The sequence below is a fragment of the Motacilla alba genome, chromosome 2, assembly GCF_015832195.1.
Source record: "Motacilla alba alba isolate MOTALB_02 chromosome 2, Motacilla_alba_V1.0_pri, whole genome shotgun sequence".
Classification (NCBI taxonomy): Eukaryota; Metazoa; Chordata; class Aves; order Passeriformes; family Motacillidae; genus Motacilla; species Motacilla alba.
Window position 1 is genome coordinate 70,330,448 of NC_052017.1, and position 19,991 is coordinate 70,350,438.

Consider the following 19,991-nt stretch of genomic DNA (forward strand, 5'->3'; position numbering starts at 1 on the left):
ATAGTGGTTTGTATGCCAAGATGATAAGGAAAATACTAATTTTGGATGAATTTCCCACTCTTAATATTGAAGCTAGGAAAATAGCTTACATAAATTAATAGTTTTAATATGGTCGATTTTAGCAGCCTGAACCTAAAAGCAGAATTATCTTATGGCCTCACCTCTTCATGTAACAGAGTTTTCCATTATCATTTGGGATGCACTAGGATATGGCTAGGTAGGTGTTGCAAACAAGAAATGAACTGCAGCGTCTCAGCTGAACCACTACAAGCTTGAATTGGAGAATCAGGAGCAAAATAAACTAAAAGCTCCAAGCCCATGTCTTGTCCAGAGCTTTTACTGAGTGTTTGGGGCTTATTTATGTGGAACAACCCTTTTCATAACTGACTTGGTCTTTTGTGTGCTCCTCTGCCTTCCCCCAGGCTTCCAGGCCTGAGCACTAGTCATGTGTGCTGGTTTTGGACAGGGGAGGTGAGAGGAATTACTTGGTCTTGTCCATGTTCCTCGTGAAAAGGTTCTTCCTTCTGACAATCACTACAAACGCAGGATTGGCAAGGATACTTGGTTAAGAGCAGCTCCGTATTTCTGTCAAGTGCCTTTTCATGGAAACAGAAAATCTTGAAGGTTTTATTGTAAGGAAGTACTGTATAACTTCTGGAAATATATAAGTGTGTATCTTATTGCCTGAAATGCCAAAAACTGAGTTCAGGCAATAGGAGATGCAGAATTCAGGGAAGTGTTAGCTGGTTAGAAGGTAACCCAGCTGTGTGCTTTGCCTGTTTGAAACCCTGCATAATGAGATTGGCCTGGTTTTCAGCTCACTTCATAATGAATGGGGGAGTAATTATAATAGATGTTTAAATGGAATTAAAATCAAGATGCACATATTGGAGTTCATTGTGAAATAATTTAGGGGAAACTTATAGAAAAACCCCACAACATTTTGCATGGACTATCAATTTTAGCAGTCAATGAGATCTTCTGGCAATGCCATTTAAATGCAGGTGTGTTTGTTTAACAGGATGGAAGGAGAATCCAGTGGAATTTGACTCAGTTTTCAATGAAAGTAAATATACCTGGAGCTGGGGAAGCCCAGATATTTTGCCAATGTTTGCAAAAGGTAAGATTTAATTTTATGAATCTTTAACACATGGTTATCAGGTAGTAAAATATGGACACGTAGCATTTTTGAATTAGAGCAGAAGGTGAAAAAAGTCTTTTCAGTTTGTGTATTTCTGTATGCTTGATTTCTAGTTTGTGAAATGAAGATGGGGTGGAGGAAAAGAAGCAGGCTTTTGATGAGGATATCACTATTTATTACTCACATAAATACACCTTAGCTAATTTTGTGAATACACTAAAAAAACACACCTTTAGTTATAAGGACATAGTATTTTTTTCTTTGGTGAGGTTTGAAACTATGGTTTTGCAAGTCAGCAGCTGAGTTTTTTCTTCAAGCCTGCAGCTTCCAGTGAGCTGGGAGATAGAACTGCAGCTATGCTTTTTCAGTGTGAGAGCTGAAGAAGTAGCTTATTGTGGGTTATCCTGCTTCTACTCACAACATTAATATGTAAAGGGAAGAACTGTGTGCAAGCAAGAGCTTCCTGGTGCTATTCCTGAACTGAGGTCTTTTGCCTGTGGTGTGCAGTGTGTTAAAGTCTTGTCAGCCCAGTGCAGTTGGTGTTTGAGCATGCAGAGATTGCTCAGCAACGCTTCAAACGTTTAAAGGTTCTCCAAGTTTAATATTGTTGTTTTCTTGGAAGAATGAGTACATATAAACCCTTTCACATAATCTCAGAATAAACAGACTCAAGTGAAAAGGGGACAAGCTAAGGGCATGTGCTGCTGTTCTATTCTGGGCATTGGTATTGACAAATAATAAGAAAAATGGGATAGGCAGAATAGGAGTGAAATGTAATATTGGTTTAGAGAAAATATACATCATATTTCTCATGATGATTCTTGAACTTTTTCTGAACTCATGTCTCTTCCCCCTCACATCCTGATATTCCCCCCCACGCCCCTCTTTTCTGCTCTTTGCTTAAGCCTCATAAATTTATGATGAGCTGTAAAAATATCTCCTGATAATTTCCCATGACCTCAGATTACAGTTTGTATTTGGAAATAGTGTGATGGTGGTGGGGAGAGGGGAAAGGTAGTTGCCCTTGCACAGATTATTTGTGTTTAAGGGATATGTTCATGGGAAAATATTTGGGGAATTCAAGAATTTCCCAGAGCCCTGTCTTTCTACTGCTTTTGTTTGAGTAAGATGATAAGCAGAGGGCTTGTGAGCAGCTTTGATGTTATCTGAAGAGATGTGCAAGGATAATACTCTCTATATGGCTTGTTCTGAGTGCTTTCAACAATGCAGCTTCCTTTTGCAGGGGGAAAAAAGAAATCTCCCAAAGTTGTCAAAGTTTAATGTATTTGAGGAGTAGATGCTGTGTCAGAACATGAATCATGATTTCTCATGACAGAAGGATAGATTAATTTCTTTTAGAAAAAGATAGTTCCCTTTCTTTCAACAAGGCCAAGTTTTATAGCACGGAAGGCAAAGGAATCAAGTGTTTGTTCTTTATCCTTACTTTTACAAAAAACCAAGAAGGAGATAGAGAGAAATTGAGCTATGTGCCCCTTTGTTTTCATGTTGCAAATTAGCGAGGCCACAAGACTCTTCTTGTGTATATTTTATCATGCCAATGTGTTCCAAATTTTACCATCTCACCACTTGCATTGGATGATGCATAAAGACTGTATAACACCTGCTGCCTTTTGGGAAGAATAGAAAAATACTTTGTTTCCTGTCATTGTCTATTTTCTCTAGGTACTTTTCTTGTAATAAAATATATATTTCAAGAAAATGGTTGAGAATTCTATAAGGAAGTAAAAAATTGCTCACAGATTTTTTTAAAATATCAAAATAGATATACATGGAATCTAAATTTGGCAAAGTTTTAATGACTGTGATCAGTACTTCACTCTGAGAAAATATCTGAAGTACCTTTGTATCTTGAGCAGGATTAAAAAGTATTTGTTTCTAATAGTTAAACTCACTTAAGACACACAAATTCACTGTGCTAATTTTAACCTTGTTTTCTATGATGTTTTTAAATTATAACCTTGAAATGATCTAAAAATAGCAGGGCTTGAAAATGCCTATTTTGTTTCCTTAAAACTTTGAGTTTCTCTTCTAGACTTGCCAGGATTTGACCTGAAAAAGGTTTGACCTGAAAAATCCAGCCCTCTACTTTTCTGTCAGTGGTCTGGGTTGGAGTATATTACAATGTCATGCTGAAAAAGCAGCTGAGACTGTTGCTTCTCTAAGGGGAAGTAGATACTACTTTGTTGCATCCAGATTGCCCTTTGTTTCATGGGTTCCCCTTCTCTTTTTTGGAAGCTTCCAGAAAGGCTAGGGTCATTGTTTTACCTTGAGTATGAAGAAAGATATCATCAAGATCATGGGAACAATTGGGACAAACCATTGGCAGGATTATTCTGGACAGACAGACCTCTCCATCTTCTGGTTTAGTTCCTTATTGTTAAACAATGCAGAATTTCTCACATGGCTGTATTTGATGACAGCTCTCTGATGGCCACACACTGTCCTCCTCAGTGTCTGACTGTCTTTGTGTATTCATTCTTTTTTGCCTTCTTTTGTGCCAGCAAAATTCAGAATTTGCTGGCAAATTCTCCTGCTGGTCTGGACTCTGACCCATGACAGGCTTGTCAGAGACACAACCTGCCCCATTAGCAGAGTGAGACATTCACTTTCTGCAGGACCTAAGTCTTATTGTAAGAGTGCGATAACTTCATCCCTGATCCTAATGTTTGAATATGGATGCTGAGCATGAGATGTAGTGGTAGAGAAGAGAGCAAAAGCAATAGGTGCTATTTTTTTGGGAGGTTCTGGCACCTCCAGTTATTTCCCATAGTGTAATGGGATCATCAAACTCAGCAGAGCTCTATCCTTCTAAAAGATGTTTTCATCCCAGACTTTCTTCTACTTCTCTATCCCATCTTTGCTTCCTCATTCCCAGACTTAAAAAAAGTGCTGGCATACTGTTGCTTGCCCCCTCAAACAATAGAACTATAATAACATTTCCTAACATTTTGCATAGTAGAAGTTCTTACTAAAAAAAACCCAAAACAAAACAACAACAAAATAAACAAACAGAAAAGAAACAGTTCTTTTATAAGCTATGCAGGTACTTTCAAAACTTTCCTGCTATGACTTCATTTTGCCACCATTTCTCTTTATAGCAGTGCAGCGTTGGGTGGATTGTTTTGTTTTGCTTTGGTAGAAATTAGAAATGGGTAAGTGGTCGATGTGTTTCTTTGTTTTTCTGCAAACTCTGTGCTGTCTTTGGTGTGGCACTTCTCAAGAAAGGACTTCTCAGGTTTGCTGTGACACTGTGGAAAAACACTACAGCATTCTATCCTCTTAGGTTGTCAGTCATCCTGGCAGTGATGGACAGGACTTATTTCTTCTTTTGAACTCATTTATCCACCAGTTGGAATTCCTGCATTCACTTTTAATGCCTGGCAGTATTTTCTTCCTTTTCTTTTAGGCTGAGAACTGCAGTGAGTGTTCTGTGTTATAAGTAGTAGTAACATCTCTGGAGGTGCAGGGGAGAGCTGCATCAGAAAACCTGTGCCAGCTTTCATCTTCCTGGCCTGAAATACCTGCATCCCTTTGTGTGGGTTTCCACATAATCTTGGTTAAGCAGCTGCCTTATCCTGGGATGTTGGTTCATTCACAAGCCTGGAAGCTTACCCAACTACATTATATAATTATGGCGTACAGCAGATCGCATATATTCTCTCTGGTCATCAACTGATTGAAGAACATTTTCCCCTCTGGAAGTTTATGTAGTCATAGTATGAATGGCACCCCTGAGCTGCAGCAGCTCTGCCATTGATGGAATTGTTTAATTAAATTTCACTTAGGTTCAAATCTATTCAGGACTTCTGAAGTTTAATTTCTTGCCAGTCTTTGTCTTCCCCCTGCCCCCTCCCTTCTCTGCTTTGCTCCCTTGACAGTGAGTAGAGAATGGAGTTGCATTGTCCAGATGCTGTGTTTGCACATCAGTGGCCCTTGTGTTGTACTTCGTGACTGAACATAGTTGAGTAGCTCTCCCTTTTCTGTTTTGGATGCTTCTTTTAAAGATGCATGCAGACTTTGATTATTGTCTCCCTGAAGTTTCCACTGGGCCTTTGGTAGCTGGAATTGAAATACAGTAACCCTCCTGATACCTTTGTTATATGTGATATGTTTTCCTGTGGAAGAGACCTCATAGATGAGGCTTTATCTTGTATGATTCAGTTGAACTACCAAAAGCTGAGTGTATTTTTCTTAAACAGCCTGCCCCCAAACCAGGTGTTCAAATGAGACTATGAATATGTGTCTTCCTTGGTTAGAAGTTTCTCACTGAAATTCTTTGTTTCAAAACCAGATTCTGTTTAATTTACTTAAACTGGGATTTGGTTTTCTCCTATCTGCTTTTCCACATTTTATTTCCTTGCCTGACATACTGGATAACATTGTTCCTCATTCCTCTGAGGTGCTGATAAGCTAATGAGGTAAAATGTTATCCAGGCTTCCAAAAATGATTAATTATGGGAAAGTTTAAAATAAGGATAAAATTTGTTTGACTTCTTTCAGGATAATCATTTTTGGTAGGTTTCTACTCCTGTGCATGAAAGTATTTTTGACTATGAGAGAGGCAAAAAACCTTGTATCTCGTGTGCCATCTATATTGTTGTTGCAGGTGCTACTGGAGATCATGTTTATACATTTTGTTATGAAGCAGCAAGTGAAGACTTTGGAGCAGAAGATGCAGCCAAGCTTGATATATGGGTTTTTGATCATGTTAAGGTAAGTAGAGAGTCTTTTTATGCTACCTGTTTATAAAAGCACAGTTGCATGTTAACTTTATCACAGAACCTGTTAACACTTCATCATAGATCTAGAAAGTAAGAAAGTCTTGAAAGACCTATCACTTGGGGTTATAAGTAAAAATTTCTTGAGTCAATTTTCATGACAAGTGTAATAGATGCTTAAAGGAAGTATTTGTCATTCAATGCTAATTAAAAAATTAACCTTGTAAAAACATTCTAGGCTTTGTTTTGTTTGCCTATAATGTGAAACTCATCTTGGAGCACTATAGACCCTTTAAGATCTTGAATGCAATTAGTTAAGGATTTTATAACAGCTGCTGCAGCATGATAGAAATGATAAGTCTTCGTTACGAAAGCAAAATAAGCAATATTATGGACTTATTTTTTGTCAAACTGTGGCTTTTCCTTATAGATGTAGCTGGCTTCTGTTTTTCTGCTGTGGTTCACACTATGGTGTGGCTGCCAGAGCAGGCACAGTTTGTTTTGGGGGACAGGGTGTGAGGTGGAGGCAGCTTAGGAGCTGGAGCTGTGGAATTTGTTACTGTGGTGCTCTGGTCAGCTGACTTGGGTCAGTTCTGGTTCATGACTGTTGTTTTCTGTGACACTCTCATCATGTTAATACTCCAAGGCACATGATTTCTGATTATTTGTTAATTCCTGTTATGTTATTCCGTGCTGCCTCACTTGTTCTGGATTAAGAAATGCTGGTAGTGAGCATTGGTGTATAATTATCTGTATCACTGAAGCAATTAAGTGAGTTACTTTCTGGATCTCATAATGATATTAATAGAGTTTCAGACTTAAAACTTTTTTCCACAAGATCTCTGGCCTGCATGCATTAGTGTAGCTAACCAGCATAAATCAAATCAAACAAAAAACAAATCAATAAACCAAATCATCATCTATTTAGGAAGTGAAAGGTAATTCTGCTTTAAACAGTGACATAGGGTGGAAAAGTTCATTATAGTTTGCTAATTTTCAAAGGAAGTGATTTTCTGAGTTTGCAGGTGAAAAGATGTTTTTTCTAAGTGCCATCATTTCCCTGAATGTGCACTTGTGCCATGTTGTGTGTTGTAATGCATATGAATAATACAAATCAAATTAGGCTGTCAGTTACACTTGAATAGCTGTTGTCATAAAGTTGCACCCTGCTGTCATTTGGAGCTGCACAAGTATATGAGGGTGGTACTACCTTTCTTTTGCTTCAGAACACCTAATGGCATTTATCCTTTCAAGCTATAATGATATGTTTAAAATATATGTCATTACTGATTACTTTTTCCTTGGAGCCAGCACCATTATTTTTAAGACTTATTTTGCCCGTCTAAATTCCATACTGTGGATGGATAGGACTTGATTGACTGGCATAAGCCACACATTCCATTAATCATCTCTTTAACTACACATCAACAATTGCTTCAGGAGTGTGAAACTTGAGGCTTACTGAAAGCAAGGTCACTCTGCTATTATAGCTCAAACAACTTTCAGCTGTGCTAGTGAGATTATATATAAAGTAGGAATGACAGTATGCTGGAATCTAAATTTTGCTTTGCCTACTCTTTTTTTTCCTCTTTTGTGTTTTATTTCAAGTATTTAACAATACATTGTTTAATTCATATGTTGGCCAATGTGGTCCCTGGTTTCTGCCTCTTTAGGAAGCAAAAGACACCAAATGTACTTCCTCTTTACTCTGCAGTCCCCAGGTCCCAAGCATTGTGAGAGCCACTTGTTTGGGGCCACTTCCTCTGCCCCAAAAAACGATGGGGATACAATGAAGAATGGCTAACTCATGTTTGGGCTGCTAGTGCTGCCACTCTGAAATTGCTTGTTCTCTTTCAAAATGCTAACTAACAGTAACTCACCATCAGAAGATGGTAAACTCTAACTACTTTTTATTTGTATCTATGCTTAAATCATGAGCAGAGGAAAAATGTATGACACTCGATAGTTCTTGTCCTGTCTCCTTCCGATACAAGGTGATCGTAACCCTTTCTTGGGACAGAAAATACACCTCGGACTAGACTCTGGGTTTTTTTTATCTACAGCAGTGTGAAAATTGAGCAATATTCAAGTGCAGTCATAACTTGAGAGTGGTCTGGAATTCCAGACAGCCATGGAGATGAAGGACTGTGTTTTCTTTCTGGTTTTTGGGTTGTCTGGGGCTTCTTTTGGTGTGTTTCTAGTTTTTTTTTCTTAAGAAGCTGGCAAAATAATTAAGGAGTGGAGTTTAATCACTGTAATGTGACTCAATGATTCTCAGTAAAATAACTTTTACATCATAGTTTGAGTCTGTGCTCATAGTTTGAATCTGTGCTAAGAAACTAAGGAGCAAAATGCTGGGAGTCTAGATTAACTAATGGGGAAAAATATCTTGTTGATGCATTTCTGATTTTTGAAAATTTTTAGTGGAAAATAGCTTTGGAAGATTCAACTATTTTTTTTTTTTAGGGTAAAAAGTTTAAAATTCCAGGAACTCAGTCTTGGAGATGAGTTCCAGTAATGGCCTAACCACAATTTATTGTGATCAAAGGGTAGGATATTCAGTTAATGTCTTCTCACTGAAAAGGACATGTAGAGACAGATGGCAAAAAATTGTGTTTTTTTTCTTTTATTCTTTTCTCATTTTGAACACAGTATTCCATTCTTCCTTTGTCTGCTTTCAGCTGGAGAAAGGCCACCCAAGCCTTCAGACTGTCCCTTCTGTGCAGGGTAGTGGATGGAGTCCAGAATTGAATTATGTTAAACTTTGAAGCTCTGCAGATAGTGCTGTGACTGGATGTTGATTTGTGCCAGTGAATTTCAATACAGATAGCTCTGCTCTAATTAGCTTTGCAATGGTTTTATGATTCATTTAAAATGTGTTAGTGTATTGTGTATGATCATGCTCAAGGGATCTAAACCTGGCATATATGTTTGTCCTGCCTTTATCCTTTTTTTTTTTCATCTGAAAACTGGCACAACTATTTAAACTCTCCCAGCAGCACGAATCAGTGTGCACGGCTTTAAGCAGCCAATTAAATTAACTTGTCCATGATTAAGAAGCTTTGTGAAAGGAAAAAGTTTATTTGGTCTCTCTTGTACATGCAGTCAGCAACAGTTTATCAGCTCTACTAAAGAATCATGCTTCCATGGAAGACACTTTGAGGGAGCAAAAAGTCCCCAATTACTTAGAGATTTAACTTTTTAAAGTTCGTATTTTGTTCAGACATATGGGAATCATTTGTTAAACCGTCTAAGTAGTCTTTTTTTCTTCTTTGCTTCCTCCCATTGAGGAGGGAGATGATTAGATCAAGATTTCACATAGTTATAGCTAAAATTCTGTTGTAGTAGTTTACTTAGTACTACATTATAATTAAGTTCACAGCTTGCTGTAAATGTTTTAATTGGGAACTTTGTGCTCATCTTATTAAGTTGCATATCATTTGTAAGCAGTGCATTATTTTGTTGCTAGCTGCCAGAAAATCAAACAAAAGTTGCCAGAATAATTTAAAAAGAAGGTTGAAAGGAAGCTGTAGTCATCTTGAGTCCAGCTCTCTTCATGAAGGAGGTTCAGTTAGATCAACATGTTCAGGCCTTGCCCAGTCAAGTTTTGAGCATCTCCCAGGGCAAGCCTTTTAAGCAGCTGTTCCAATACATGGCTGTAGTTATGGTTTACCAAATACTTTTTACAAGTCTCTGTGTCTTACTGCAGTTTTTCACATTCCAAATTGTGAGTGTCCCCCGGTGTCATCTCTGAGGCCCTCTGATCAGTCTGGCTCAATCCGAGGATGGAGATTCCCTTCACCCTCAGGGCAGATGGTTGTATACAGCAATGGGACCTCTCCTTAGCTGCTTTTTCTTGAGACTGGAAAAACTGAGGACTCTCAACCTCTTAGTTGATTACTGCTATCCCTGAAACTTCTTGGGGAGGTTCAGCTTACATATACAGTGGAGGCAATATTACTATTGCATTGAATAGAGGAAATAAAAGGGAAGCAAGAATAAAAAAGAGTGAGACAGGAAGATAGTTAAAATAGAGTGATGGGTGGGAAACTAGTGTTGAGTAGAGGTAGGACTCAAGTTTTGTGAACACCGAGTACCAAAAAGAAGAGGCCTTTAGCAGACTATAAGGAGATGCAAGGATACTTGTGAACAAATAGGTCAGCGACATCCAGAGCAAGATGAAGTGATTTTTGCCCTTGGTGTGTTTGGTACCTGCTTGCCAACTCACCACCTTTATCAGCCATCAATCCAGGCAAACTTCCTGTTGCTTTTTGGGATTTTTTTTCAGTAAACCATTTTTGTTCAAGTTTCATGGGATAAAGTTTGCTGTTTGCTCTGGGAAAAGACATCACTCATCTTCCTTTTGTCTTCTTGTTTGTAATTGGCCAGAATTTGGGCAAACTTTTCTGGCTGCTGCTGCTCTGGCTTATGAGGTGGCTGGGACTGTGAAAGTGGGATGCTTTTGGTTTATCCTGGGGACTTGTTTGGTGGGAGAGGAGAAGCTCTGGCCTTGCCTTCCTCTGAAAGATTTCTTTTGCTTAATCATTCTGTGATAGAAAAACATATGCCTTCTAATATTGATCTACATTTTAAGATTTAATTTTGGGAATTTTCCTGTTTGTCTGTTTTGATATGCTTTGTTTTGATTTCCTTTTATTTAATTAGAATTAAGGAAACAGTTTTATTGTATCCTGCAAATTATTGGTGTGCTCTGGAAAGCTTCTTCAGTCTGTGGTCAAATATGTGCAGGTGGACAGATCTCTGTGGGAAATGAAAATCTCCTTAAAATAATTATATTGCTATTCTATTTAATGTAATCAGATTTTGTTCCTGTATCTTTATTTAAAATATCTCTGGACTTTGGTCATGATTTTGTTTGGACAAGAGCTGAAGCTGAGAGCATGCAAATATTAGTCCATGTGGCTTGTGTGTACTCAGGGAGTTAGAAAAGTGAAATTGCATACTGCTGTGGTTTCCTGGCACAGCTCACTGTGATATCCTCCCTGCCACTTTGGTCTTCCTCTGGGTACACTGACTTTTGTTTATACAAGGCATGAGCTTTAGATTTTAAGAGCTCTATCACTATCACAGCAGTGTGGTGGACTGCCCTGTCCTTTGGTGGCAGAAATGCTTCCCTGCCTCTAGCAGCATTTTCCCTGGACTCCTGCATGAAGTTCAAAGACACTCTCACTTATGTTAGTGTGCTGAAAGGTTCTCTAGATGCTTTTTTGAACTAAGACCCTACCCAACTTTGTTTCCTTGGGCAGTGCTGTTACTAAGGAGCTGATGCTGGAGTAGCTGTCTGCCTGAATTTTGCATTGCTGCAGCGTGGCTGGTCTAACACAGAGCAGCCGTGTCAAGACTCATTCACTCCAAGGGGAAAATTCTCCCCTGGCATCTGCCTCAGGGATGCTTAAGTAGGACATGTGCAAGGCAGATGTATGTTCTGTAGTTCATGTATTTGCAAAGCGTGTCATGTTTTGTTCTGTTTTTATTTAGTTTCTGCAAACAAATTGTAGCTTGGTATCTCAGTCCTGCAGAACCTGCTTCCAAAGCAAGAATATTTGAGACCTGTGCTTCCAGTTTAAATTCAGTAAATCAATGGAAATGTGAGCCATAAGTGGCACTCGGGAGTGGTTCATCAATTTGTTTATACAGCAGGCAAAGAAGAAGGGATGATGTATTTCTGCCTATGAAAACTCAAAAAAACCCCGTACGAAACTAAACCAAACCAACAAATAAAAACCCCACAAAAAAGCCCACCAAACAACAAAAGAACACTTCAATGTTAATGTTGTCTTAGATAAGCTGAAAATTTGAACTGACCTTACTGATAGTAGTTGTCCTCCAAGCTGTAAATTGGGAAGTCATTTTTTTCCCCTTTTAAACTCTAATAATTACTAGTATTTTGACACGGAAACAGCAGTGGTTTAGTTCTAGTAAGATGCTTATCTTCTTCTATTTTGCTCAGATTAATATATTAATGGCTTATTCCATACAGAGCTTCTTTAATTCTTCCAGAAGCAATCAAACATTATTCTCAGCACTGAATGAGGAGAAAGTGGTTCTCTTCCTGCATTTGCTAGGCATAGACACCAATGGACATGCTCATCGGCCAAACTCAAGGTAATTGAGATATTAATCATATCTTTCTTACTAGTTTTTAATGCATATAGTGACTTTTTAACAGTGCAATTTATCAAGCCAAAAACAAGGGTTGTAGTGTTGGGGGTCATATATGTTACCATGATCACCTACATTCTGAATGTTTTGTGGTTATTTTGTTTTTTGAGGTCCCACCTACAGAAATGACAGATTTTTGCTTCATACAGTATGTCGGTTATATTCCTGTATTCAAGTCTGATTTTTAGCAGTTTTCTTAGTTGCAGCCAACACATAATCTAGAGGATGTGTAGGAAATGCAGTTTTGAATATAAAATTGATACAGTTTTCAGATACCCCACTGCTGAAGTGATATCATTGAGTTTATAGACAACAGTAAGCTCAGCAATAATGGCAAATTCTGGCATTATGTTTTGGCTTTCCTTATTACACTTGAAAAAAGAGAAGAGTTTAGATTAACAGTTCTCTTTGCCAATTCATCTTGAAGTGGTTATTTGAGAACTTTCTTAATATCTTCATGTCCTGATTTGCAGGATTTTATGTTTTTCTCTTGATCCTTCCATATTTTTAAAATTCTCTGATTTTCTACATCATTCTGAAGTTCATACTTGCTGTGTTCAATGCTCATTTATTATGATTTTTAAAGACAGATTTTTAAAACTGACTTTAGCAACAGAAAGGAAATTAGTTGTCTGAAAGTCAATCATGGTCAATCACTTTTTCTAAAAATACACAAATTTTTTATTTAGCCTCTATTCCAGAAAACTAGGGTCTGTCCTGATCTATGAATCATCTCAAAACACTGACTGCCTGGTGAGATCTTTCTTGGCCATTTAGTTACCGGCTTAAAGTTGCAACTTACCATTTAGTGTGTTTGAGTTTTCCAGAATTAATGTTGCAGCTTACCATTTAAGGTGTTTGAGTTTTCCAGAATTCCTTACTTTTGGCATTCTGCTTAACTTGCCTGGCAGCTATCAGTAGTAAAATTATAGTCTTATATCAAGGACAGGTCAGATTTGAAGTATAAATCTATTTGAAACAGTGGTTTCAGTAATCTTCAAACTGTGCTGCAATGATTTAATATCTCACTAAGACTCAGAGGAGGAGAGATTTTACATCTAGGAAGGCTTTTGTTAGCTTAATGTTCATTTGAGATTAAAGCTGTCTGTACTCAAAGGACTGGGCTTTATAGCCGTGGATAAGTTGCTTTATACCAAGTGTGAGAGCCACCTGGAATGTAACTTTTTTTTCCTGTTTTTCAAGGGAATACCAGGAGAATATTAAACAAGTTGATGAGGGTGTGAAAGAAATTGCTTCATTGATTGACAATTTTTATGGAAATGATGGAAAGACTGCATTTATTTTGACTTCTGACCATGGAATGACAGATTGGGGTAAGTCTTTTTAAATATTGAGTCAGTTGAGTTTATGGGCATCTGGCGTGTGATTAGAGAGCTCTGTGCCATGAGAAGCTTTGGAACCCCTGCTTTGATTTGGTATCCTAAATGTTGCTTGTGTATGAAAATCCATGCAAATTGCTGTGACAGCTGCATTCCATGTCTGGACAGAAAAAAGACACTAAGTTAAAGCCTAATTTCCTCAGTGACTGCTAGTAGAGGTAGAAAGATTGGTGCAGAAAACCACCTCAGGCAGGAAGAGATGGTGTTATTTGGCTGCCAGCAGCAAATTTGGTCTTGTTCCAGCCCCTCTGGGAGATACAGTTCTCACTTTGGTGCTCTAAAGCACCTGGAAAAGGTGGGAAATCTGTCCAGGAGCTGGTGAAAAACTGTACAGAGAGAGGTTTTGGGAGGGGTGCAGAATCTTTTTGCTTATTTTGGCCTTTTAAGCACAGCAGAAAGGAGGGGACTGCTGTGTGATCTTTCTAGAGAAGGCTGGTGCCAGAGACAGGTGAAGGAGCTGAGAGTACAGAGAGGAGAGTGAGGCAGGGGCCTACTGTGCTGATACCCACAGAGGAGACTTGTGAAGGGTATGGCCACAGTGGCCAAATGCTTTGAAGGTAGATGAGAAAAGTTTGCAGTGCTAAGCTCATTTAGACATTTTCCCCTAATTCATTCTTCTTTCAAGAATCTTAAGAACACTCCTGTCCTAGTGTGCAACCAGTGAAAATAAGTCTCTCTTCCAATGCTGTGTGTTTGCAGCTACTAACTATGATACTTTTGAACCAAGGCTGCTCCAGGCATGGGCGTGGCAAAACAACAGTCAGCATGTTACTCTGTGTGTGAAATCCTAAAGTTTTTCAACTGAAGAGATTTTTTTCTGTCATCAGAGATAACAAAAATATTTGTATATTTATCCAATCAACCTAATTACCATCTGTTCCTTGCAAAATAGTCCATTTTGAATAATATTTACCGTTGAGCTGACTGCCTCTTGCAATAAATTTTTAATGCTGCGATATTTTTTGTATGTTTCAAGAAATTATATCATAATTTTTCTTATTAGGAAGGGGTGTCTATATATATATTTATTTTATATATTTATTTATATTTATATTTATAATATTTATATTTATATTTATGTATATATATGATCAGGGGGATCTCGGGAGGTCCAACACCTGCTCAAGGCAGGATCAGCTTTTGAATCAGACACAGATGCTAGGGCTTTAATTCAGCAGGGCCTTTGAAACCTCAAAGGGATGGAGCCTATGCAAGCCTTTTGGGCAGGCTGCTCTGCTGCTTGCCTGCCCTCATAGAGGGGGAAAGGTTTTCTTTATCTGCAATCTGAACTTCCTTTGTGTCAGTTGTGCCTGTTCTGTTGTGCTCCCACCGTGCACCACAGTGGCACTCTGGCTCCATCCTCTCTCAAGCCCCCTCCCAGCAGGGCACAGGCAGGCTGCTCTGCTGTGTTCTCCCCAAAGCTGTTTCTTCTCCAGGCTGAACAAGTCCCAGTCCCTCAGCTGATTCTCACAGGGCAAGTGCTCCTCACTGAGACCATTCCAGATGATGGGTGTCTTTCCGGTACCAAAGGAGCCCAAAACTGGATGCAGTGTCTAGAGGTTGTCTAACAGGTACTGAATAGAGGAGAACAATCCTTTCCCTGTACCATGGTCCTGTTAACCCTGCCTGCGATGCTGTTGGCCTTCCTCACTGCCAGAGTGAGCTGCAGGGGTGTTCTCATTATGCACTGGATCCTTTGGAGGGGGAATAAAAGGTGTTAGGAGTAACTTCTTGAGGCTTTGAGAACCACTGGTCTGTGGTTTTCTGTCATCTCTCTGTGTCTTGAAGGAAAAGCTTGATGTTGTGCCAGAAGTGTTAATGACTTTGAAGTTGACTTTAGTGAATCCGAGAGCAAACCCAGAGGTTCTGCTCAGGCCCGTTGTGAGTGTCTGAAGGATAGTTCAGGAGTTTTAATTTGAGCTGGTTGGTAGTATCAGGCCCTGCTGCAGCCTTTCAGTGGTTATTTGCAGAATGGGATGTGCACCATTTTTAAAACAAATGAAACATTGGGAGGATGGGGGGGCCTATTAGGGAAAAGACTATGATCTGAATTAGACATGATCAAAGACATTGTAGTTGCTGGCAAAAGCCAATCCTGTCACTTGCTTTTTCAGTCTGACCCCATGGTTTTGCTTTAAATTGATGTCAGATGGAACTGGTGACCACCAACACAGGGCGTTCCATACCCACTCTCCTCTTGGCCTCTCGTTTCTGCTACCATCCTGGCACAAGTACCTGTGTGGTGTGCTGGTCTATGGAGCAGACAGCTAAAGAACAGCACCCTTTTCCCCCCTTTCCCCTGAAAAAGTCTATTTGCAGAGTGCTGGGGGTGGAACCTGGAAGTGACCCAGCTGAAAAGAATTATTTTTCTTCCCCTCTTGTTATTCAATTCTTTATAACAGGGAGGGAGTGGGTACAGCTGCCTCTCTCAGCTGTATCTGTCTTAAAGTATTCATAGAGACAGTATCTCAGTGAAATGCTGATGGAGCTGATGGCTTGGCTGAAATGTAAACTCACCAAAATATCGCTTTTCCTCCTGCAGTAACAAGAATATAACTGATATAAGAAATAATCCATGGTCTGTGGAAGATACAGGAAGTGCTCTCTCCATAAGCTCTTTTCCCATGTTCTTCAAAGAACAGCAGTTGTTGCTGTTTTTTGAGCCCAGAGAGAAACATCAGAAATCTAATTCCCAGACCAGTGTGTTCTTAAGCTTTGGGCTGTTTAAAGTAAGCAAAGTTGGCTTTTCAGCTGTGCCACAGTGAGTGTTGTAAGGATAGAATTAGGTATGATGTTGGGAATAGTCTTGTGTCACCACGACATTTTTATGAAAATCCTTTTGTCTGGATTTTCTTCTCCTGAGAAGCTGAGGGCCTCAGCTTCAAGATGTAAACAATTATTATCTGCTAGTGTGGAATACAACAGGTGCTTCCTTGATTGGTCGATGTGAGGTGTTTCTACTTAATAACCAATCAAGGAGACAGCTAGTTCAGACTCTTTGGGAGTCACAAGCCTTTGTTATTCATTCCTTTCTATTCCCGTCTCGCTTTCCGATGCATCTTTCTCTCTGTTCTTTTAGTACAGTTTTAGTGTAGATTCTTTAATATAATATATATCATAATATAATAAACCTGCCTTCTGAAATATGGAGTCAAAATCTCTCTCTCTCTTCACCCCTTGTCCTAACTACCCTAAAAACCACATCTGGTGAACCCCGGACGTGTAACAGTCTTGAGGTTGCACAACAGTGTGCTTTGTCCTTTGTATTTATTAAAATTCATGTTTATAGACAGGGAAGAGCATGTGTCTGTGCAAATATAAGCCAAATGTATAATCTTGTAGCCTATGCAGGGACCCACATAGGGTTTTTGTAACAAAGTCCTTCCCTTTGAGGCTGGCTTATCTCACTGCTCTGGTACCTCACCCACTGGGTTCAATGACCAGTATTTCTTTCAAGCTCATGTGGCTTCTGCTTTAGTACAACTGCTGCTGAGATGTCATAGTTTTCAACCTTCCTGCTTTTGGTGGCTGATATGTTAAGCTGGAGGGAATCTGTTTCCCCAGGGAAGAAAGTAATGTTTTATCAATTTTTAAGGAATGTGCTACTAGACTTTAAAACCTTAAAAATGAACTTCTGTCACTTTTAGAAGAATGACAGTTTCAATGCATATTGCTTCCTGGTTTTGAAGTGGAAGTCTAATTCTTATTTAGAGTTCAGTTCTTATTCAGTTCTATATGATTTTTTTTTCACATGTGCCTAATATTACTGAAATCAGGCATTCTTGGTTTCACTGAGATGCTCAGGATAAGCACGTGTATGTGTTTTGAGCTGGTAACTCCTCCATATGTTGGGGCTTTAAAATATTATGGCTTTATTTTCTGTATGTTAAAAATTTGGGGGTTTTAATATAAAAAGTTCTATGTATTTAATCTTGACTTAACTGATACTGATTTCCCAACTTGAAACTTGAATTTAGCCCTTATTGTTAGTGCCATAAAAATAAGCTATGAAGCTGGAATAGGTTGTCTGTAACAGGCTTTTAGTATGTCTGCATCAAGAGCTTAGTACATGTGTGCATATATTTATTACATGTGGATTTTGTTTGTTTTTACAGCACATGTCTTGAAGTTTATATTTTTCTTGTTTGGTGTATCTTAGGATCCCATGGAGCTGGTCATCCCTCAGAAACTTTAACACCACTGATTGTTTGGGGTGCTGGGGTAAATTATCCACAGAAAGTTAGAACCCAGTTGTTTGAAGACAATTTTTTGAAAGGTAGGTAAAATATAAGACTTAAGTGAAAGATTCTGGTGGAAGTGGAGATGTTTTTAACCATTACACCTGTTGAGCTTCACTAACTTCTGTTCTATTTCAGTAAGTGTGATTTGCTTTGTGTGATGTGTAAGGACAAGGTGACAGGCTATACCTAAGGAAGCTACTGCAAAACTGGATGGATAACATCAGTTGGTTTTCTTTTCTAATCATAGAATTGAAGACTTACTCTCTTTGTTGACAGGAGGCTATTCAAAACTACATTCCAGGAGACTTAATTTTTAACTCCCAGATGTTGAATGATATTAGTACAGAAACATAAATTGATAAGTTCAGACTCCTTTCTAACTTCACAGCACAACCCTGTGTACATTCTAGGGTCTTGTCTCATTTGCATCCTTGCAGCTGTTGTGCAAATGTAAACAGCTTTTCTTAATGAAAAACTGTGATTATTCACTGTTATTTTTCCCTTTTCTCATTTATTTAAGAGTAAATTTTTTTTAAAAGGAATGAGTTTTTATTATTTCACATACATAATGCAATAAATGCTGTCTTACTGAAATATCAGTGGGGTTAGAGAGTCTTTACACATGATTAAATTTTTTAGGCTGTTCCTCTTTCATGTGCCCCATTCTTGTGGCCTCCTCTGTTTCTTAAGATGCCTTCAGTCTTGGGTTGTTGCTCAGGATCAATGAGGTAATGACTTCCTATTTTATTGGATTGTTTGTCAAGGTACATTAGAGAAAACAGGCAAAAATTACTTCAGGCCTGAGGGTTTAACTCCGCCCTGCTCTTGAGAAGGTATTTGGTAACAGCTTAGGTCATTTCAGAAATAGTGCTAGCATTTCATTCTTTGTGCCTAACTGCTGCTATAAAATGATGACATCTGTGATAAAATTGAAAATGAGTTGTAGGAAAAAAGAGAAAACAGAATAAAACAACTGATTTTGGTGTCAGTGGTGGCTGATCTGCTAGACTTTTAAGGACATTTGATATCCAAGGGTTGATCTGTAATAGCTGAATTTTACATCTGTCAGTTTCCTAGATTCTCAGCAGCTTTAGTGCAAACCTCAGCATCTGACTTCAAGTCATGATGAAAATTATGTGAGAGATTTCAAAAAAGATGAGCATTGAGCTGACTCCCAGGTGCACAGTAGGGAAAGCTACATGGCCCTCATCTGTTAGGCAATATGTATTTACTTAGAGGATGACTTTTGTCTGCACCCTGCTGTGCCTGCTTCATATTTTCCTTCTGATGGTTAAAAAAAACCAGCAAACCAAATAATCACACAAAAAACCAAGCACCCCAAAGCAAACATCAGAAACTCCTTCATTTATTTTTGGGTAGCTTTGTGTCTGTCAAGCCCGTTGTTACTTTGTTTAGACACTTAACCTTACAGATTCTTAATTGGCAAGGATTATCTCTATTGGAGATTTGAGATGCTCTGAGTATCTTGGGAGCTGGAATTTCTATTTGAATAATAAGTATCTTCTTAAAAAGGGATTGTTCTCTCTGTGGTACTGCATCATAGCTTCTAGTAGGTTACGTGGTTTAGAAGTAAAGAGAGAATTGTTGAAATGGAACTTGGCACTTGCACAGGTCAATACAGTTCAGCTACTTCATTGTTACAATTCCAGATATTTTCACAAAGGTAGCATATAAAAGAAAAGCTGTTTAAAAGAGTTCTCTTGAAATGTTCTTTGAATCTGTCTTTCCTGCTCCATACGGCTGCAGCTGTGACTGTGTGCAGGGGAGGAGGGTGTTTTCAAGACTGCTGTGTCACTGATGTATGCAGGTGTCAGACTTACGTTTCTAGTTGCATGCTCCAATGTTCAAGTTCTTTCATCTATTGACAATCCTTTCTAATTTCTCCCAGTGTTTATGGAAATATTGACAGAACATTTCTAACGCTGACAAACTTCTTGTGATCTGCTCAGTGCAAGCAGGCTGTCGGCAGCTTAGTGAATTGTCTTTCTTCTCATTGTTGCCATGGGGGGTTCATACCCCTCAAAGGCAGTGCCAGCAGGCAGGACTTAGCTTGTGCAGTTTGTCACAGAGGGATGAATGTGTTCCTTGGATGGCCAGAAGGGCAGAGTCTTCTCTGGGTTGGCAGCCTTCTCCTCATCAGTTTCGTCACCTGTGCTCTGCCTTCCCTCAGGCCTGCTCATGCAATCCTCTCGAAAAGATTTGTTATGGCAGCCTTGCATCCTGGGGCCAACATGTGGTATTACCCATTTGGCCACTGGTTTGACCC

At 38.9% G+C, this 19,991-nt stretch overlaps 1 protein-coding gene across 3 annotated transcripts in view; it reads left to right on the plus strand.

Annotated features, from left to right (window-relative positions):
- The window catches only part of PIGN (phosphatidylinositol glycan anchor biosynthesis class N), a 99,337-nt gene that overhangs the window by 17,785 nt on the left and 61,561 nt on the right, over positions 1-19,991 (plus strand). For 2 of the 3 annotated variants that reach the window (XM_038127080.1, XM_038127081.1), the window contains exons 4-8: positions 1,022-1,120; positions 5,769-5,875; positions 11,882-12,006; positions 13,267-13,397; positions 17,623-17,739. In XM_038127080.1, coding sequence (XP_037983008.1) covers positions 1,022-1,120; positions 5,769-5,875; positions 11,882-12,006; positions 13,267-13,397; positions 17,623-17,739 — 579 coding nt within the window. The remainder of the gene's footprint in view (positions 1-1,021; positions 1,121-5,768; positions 5,876-11,881; positions 12,007-13,266; positions 13,398-17,622; positions 17,740-19,991) is intronic. The other variant, XM_038127082.1, reaches the window with a different exon arrangement.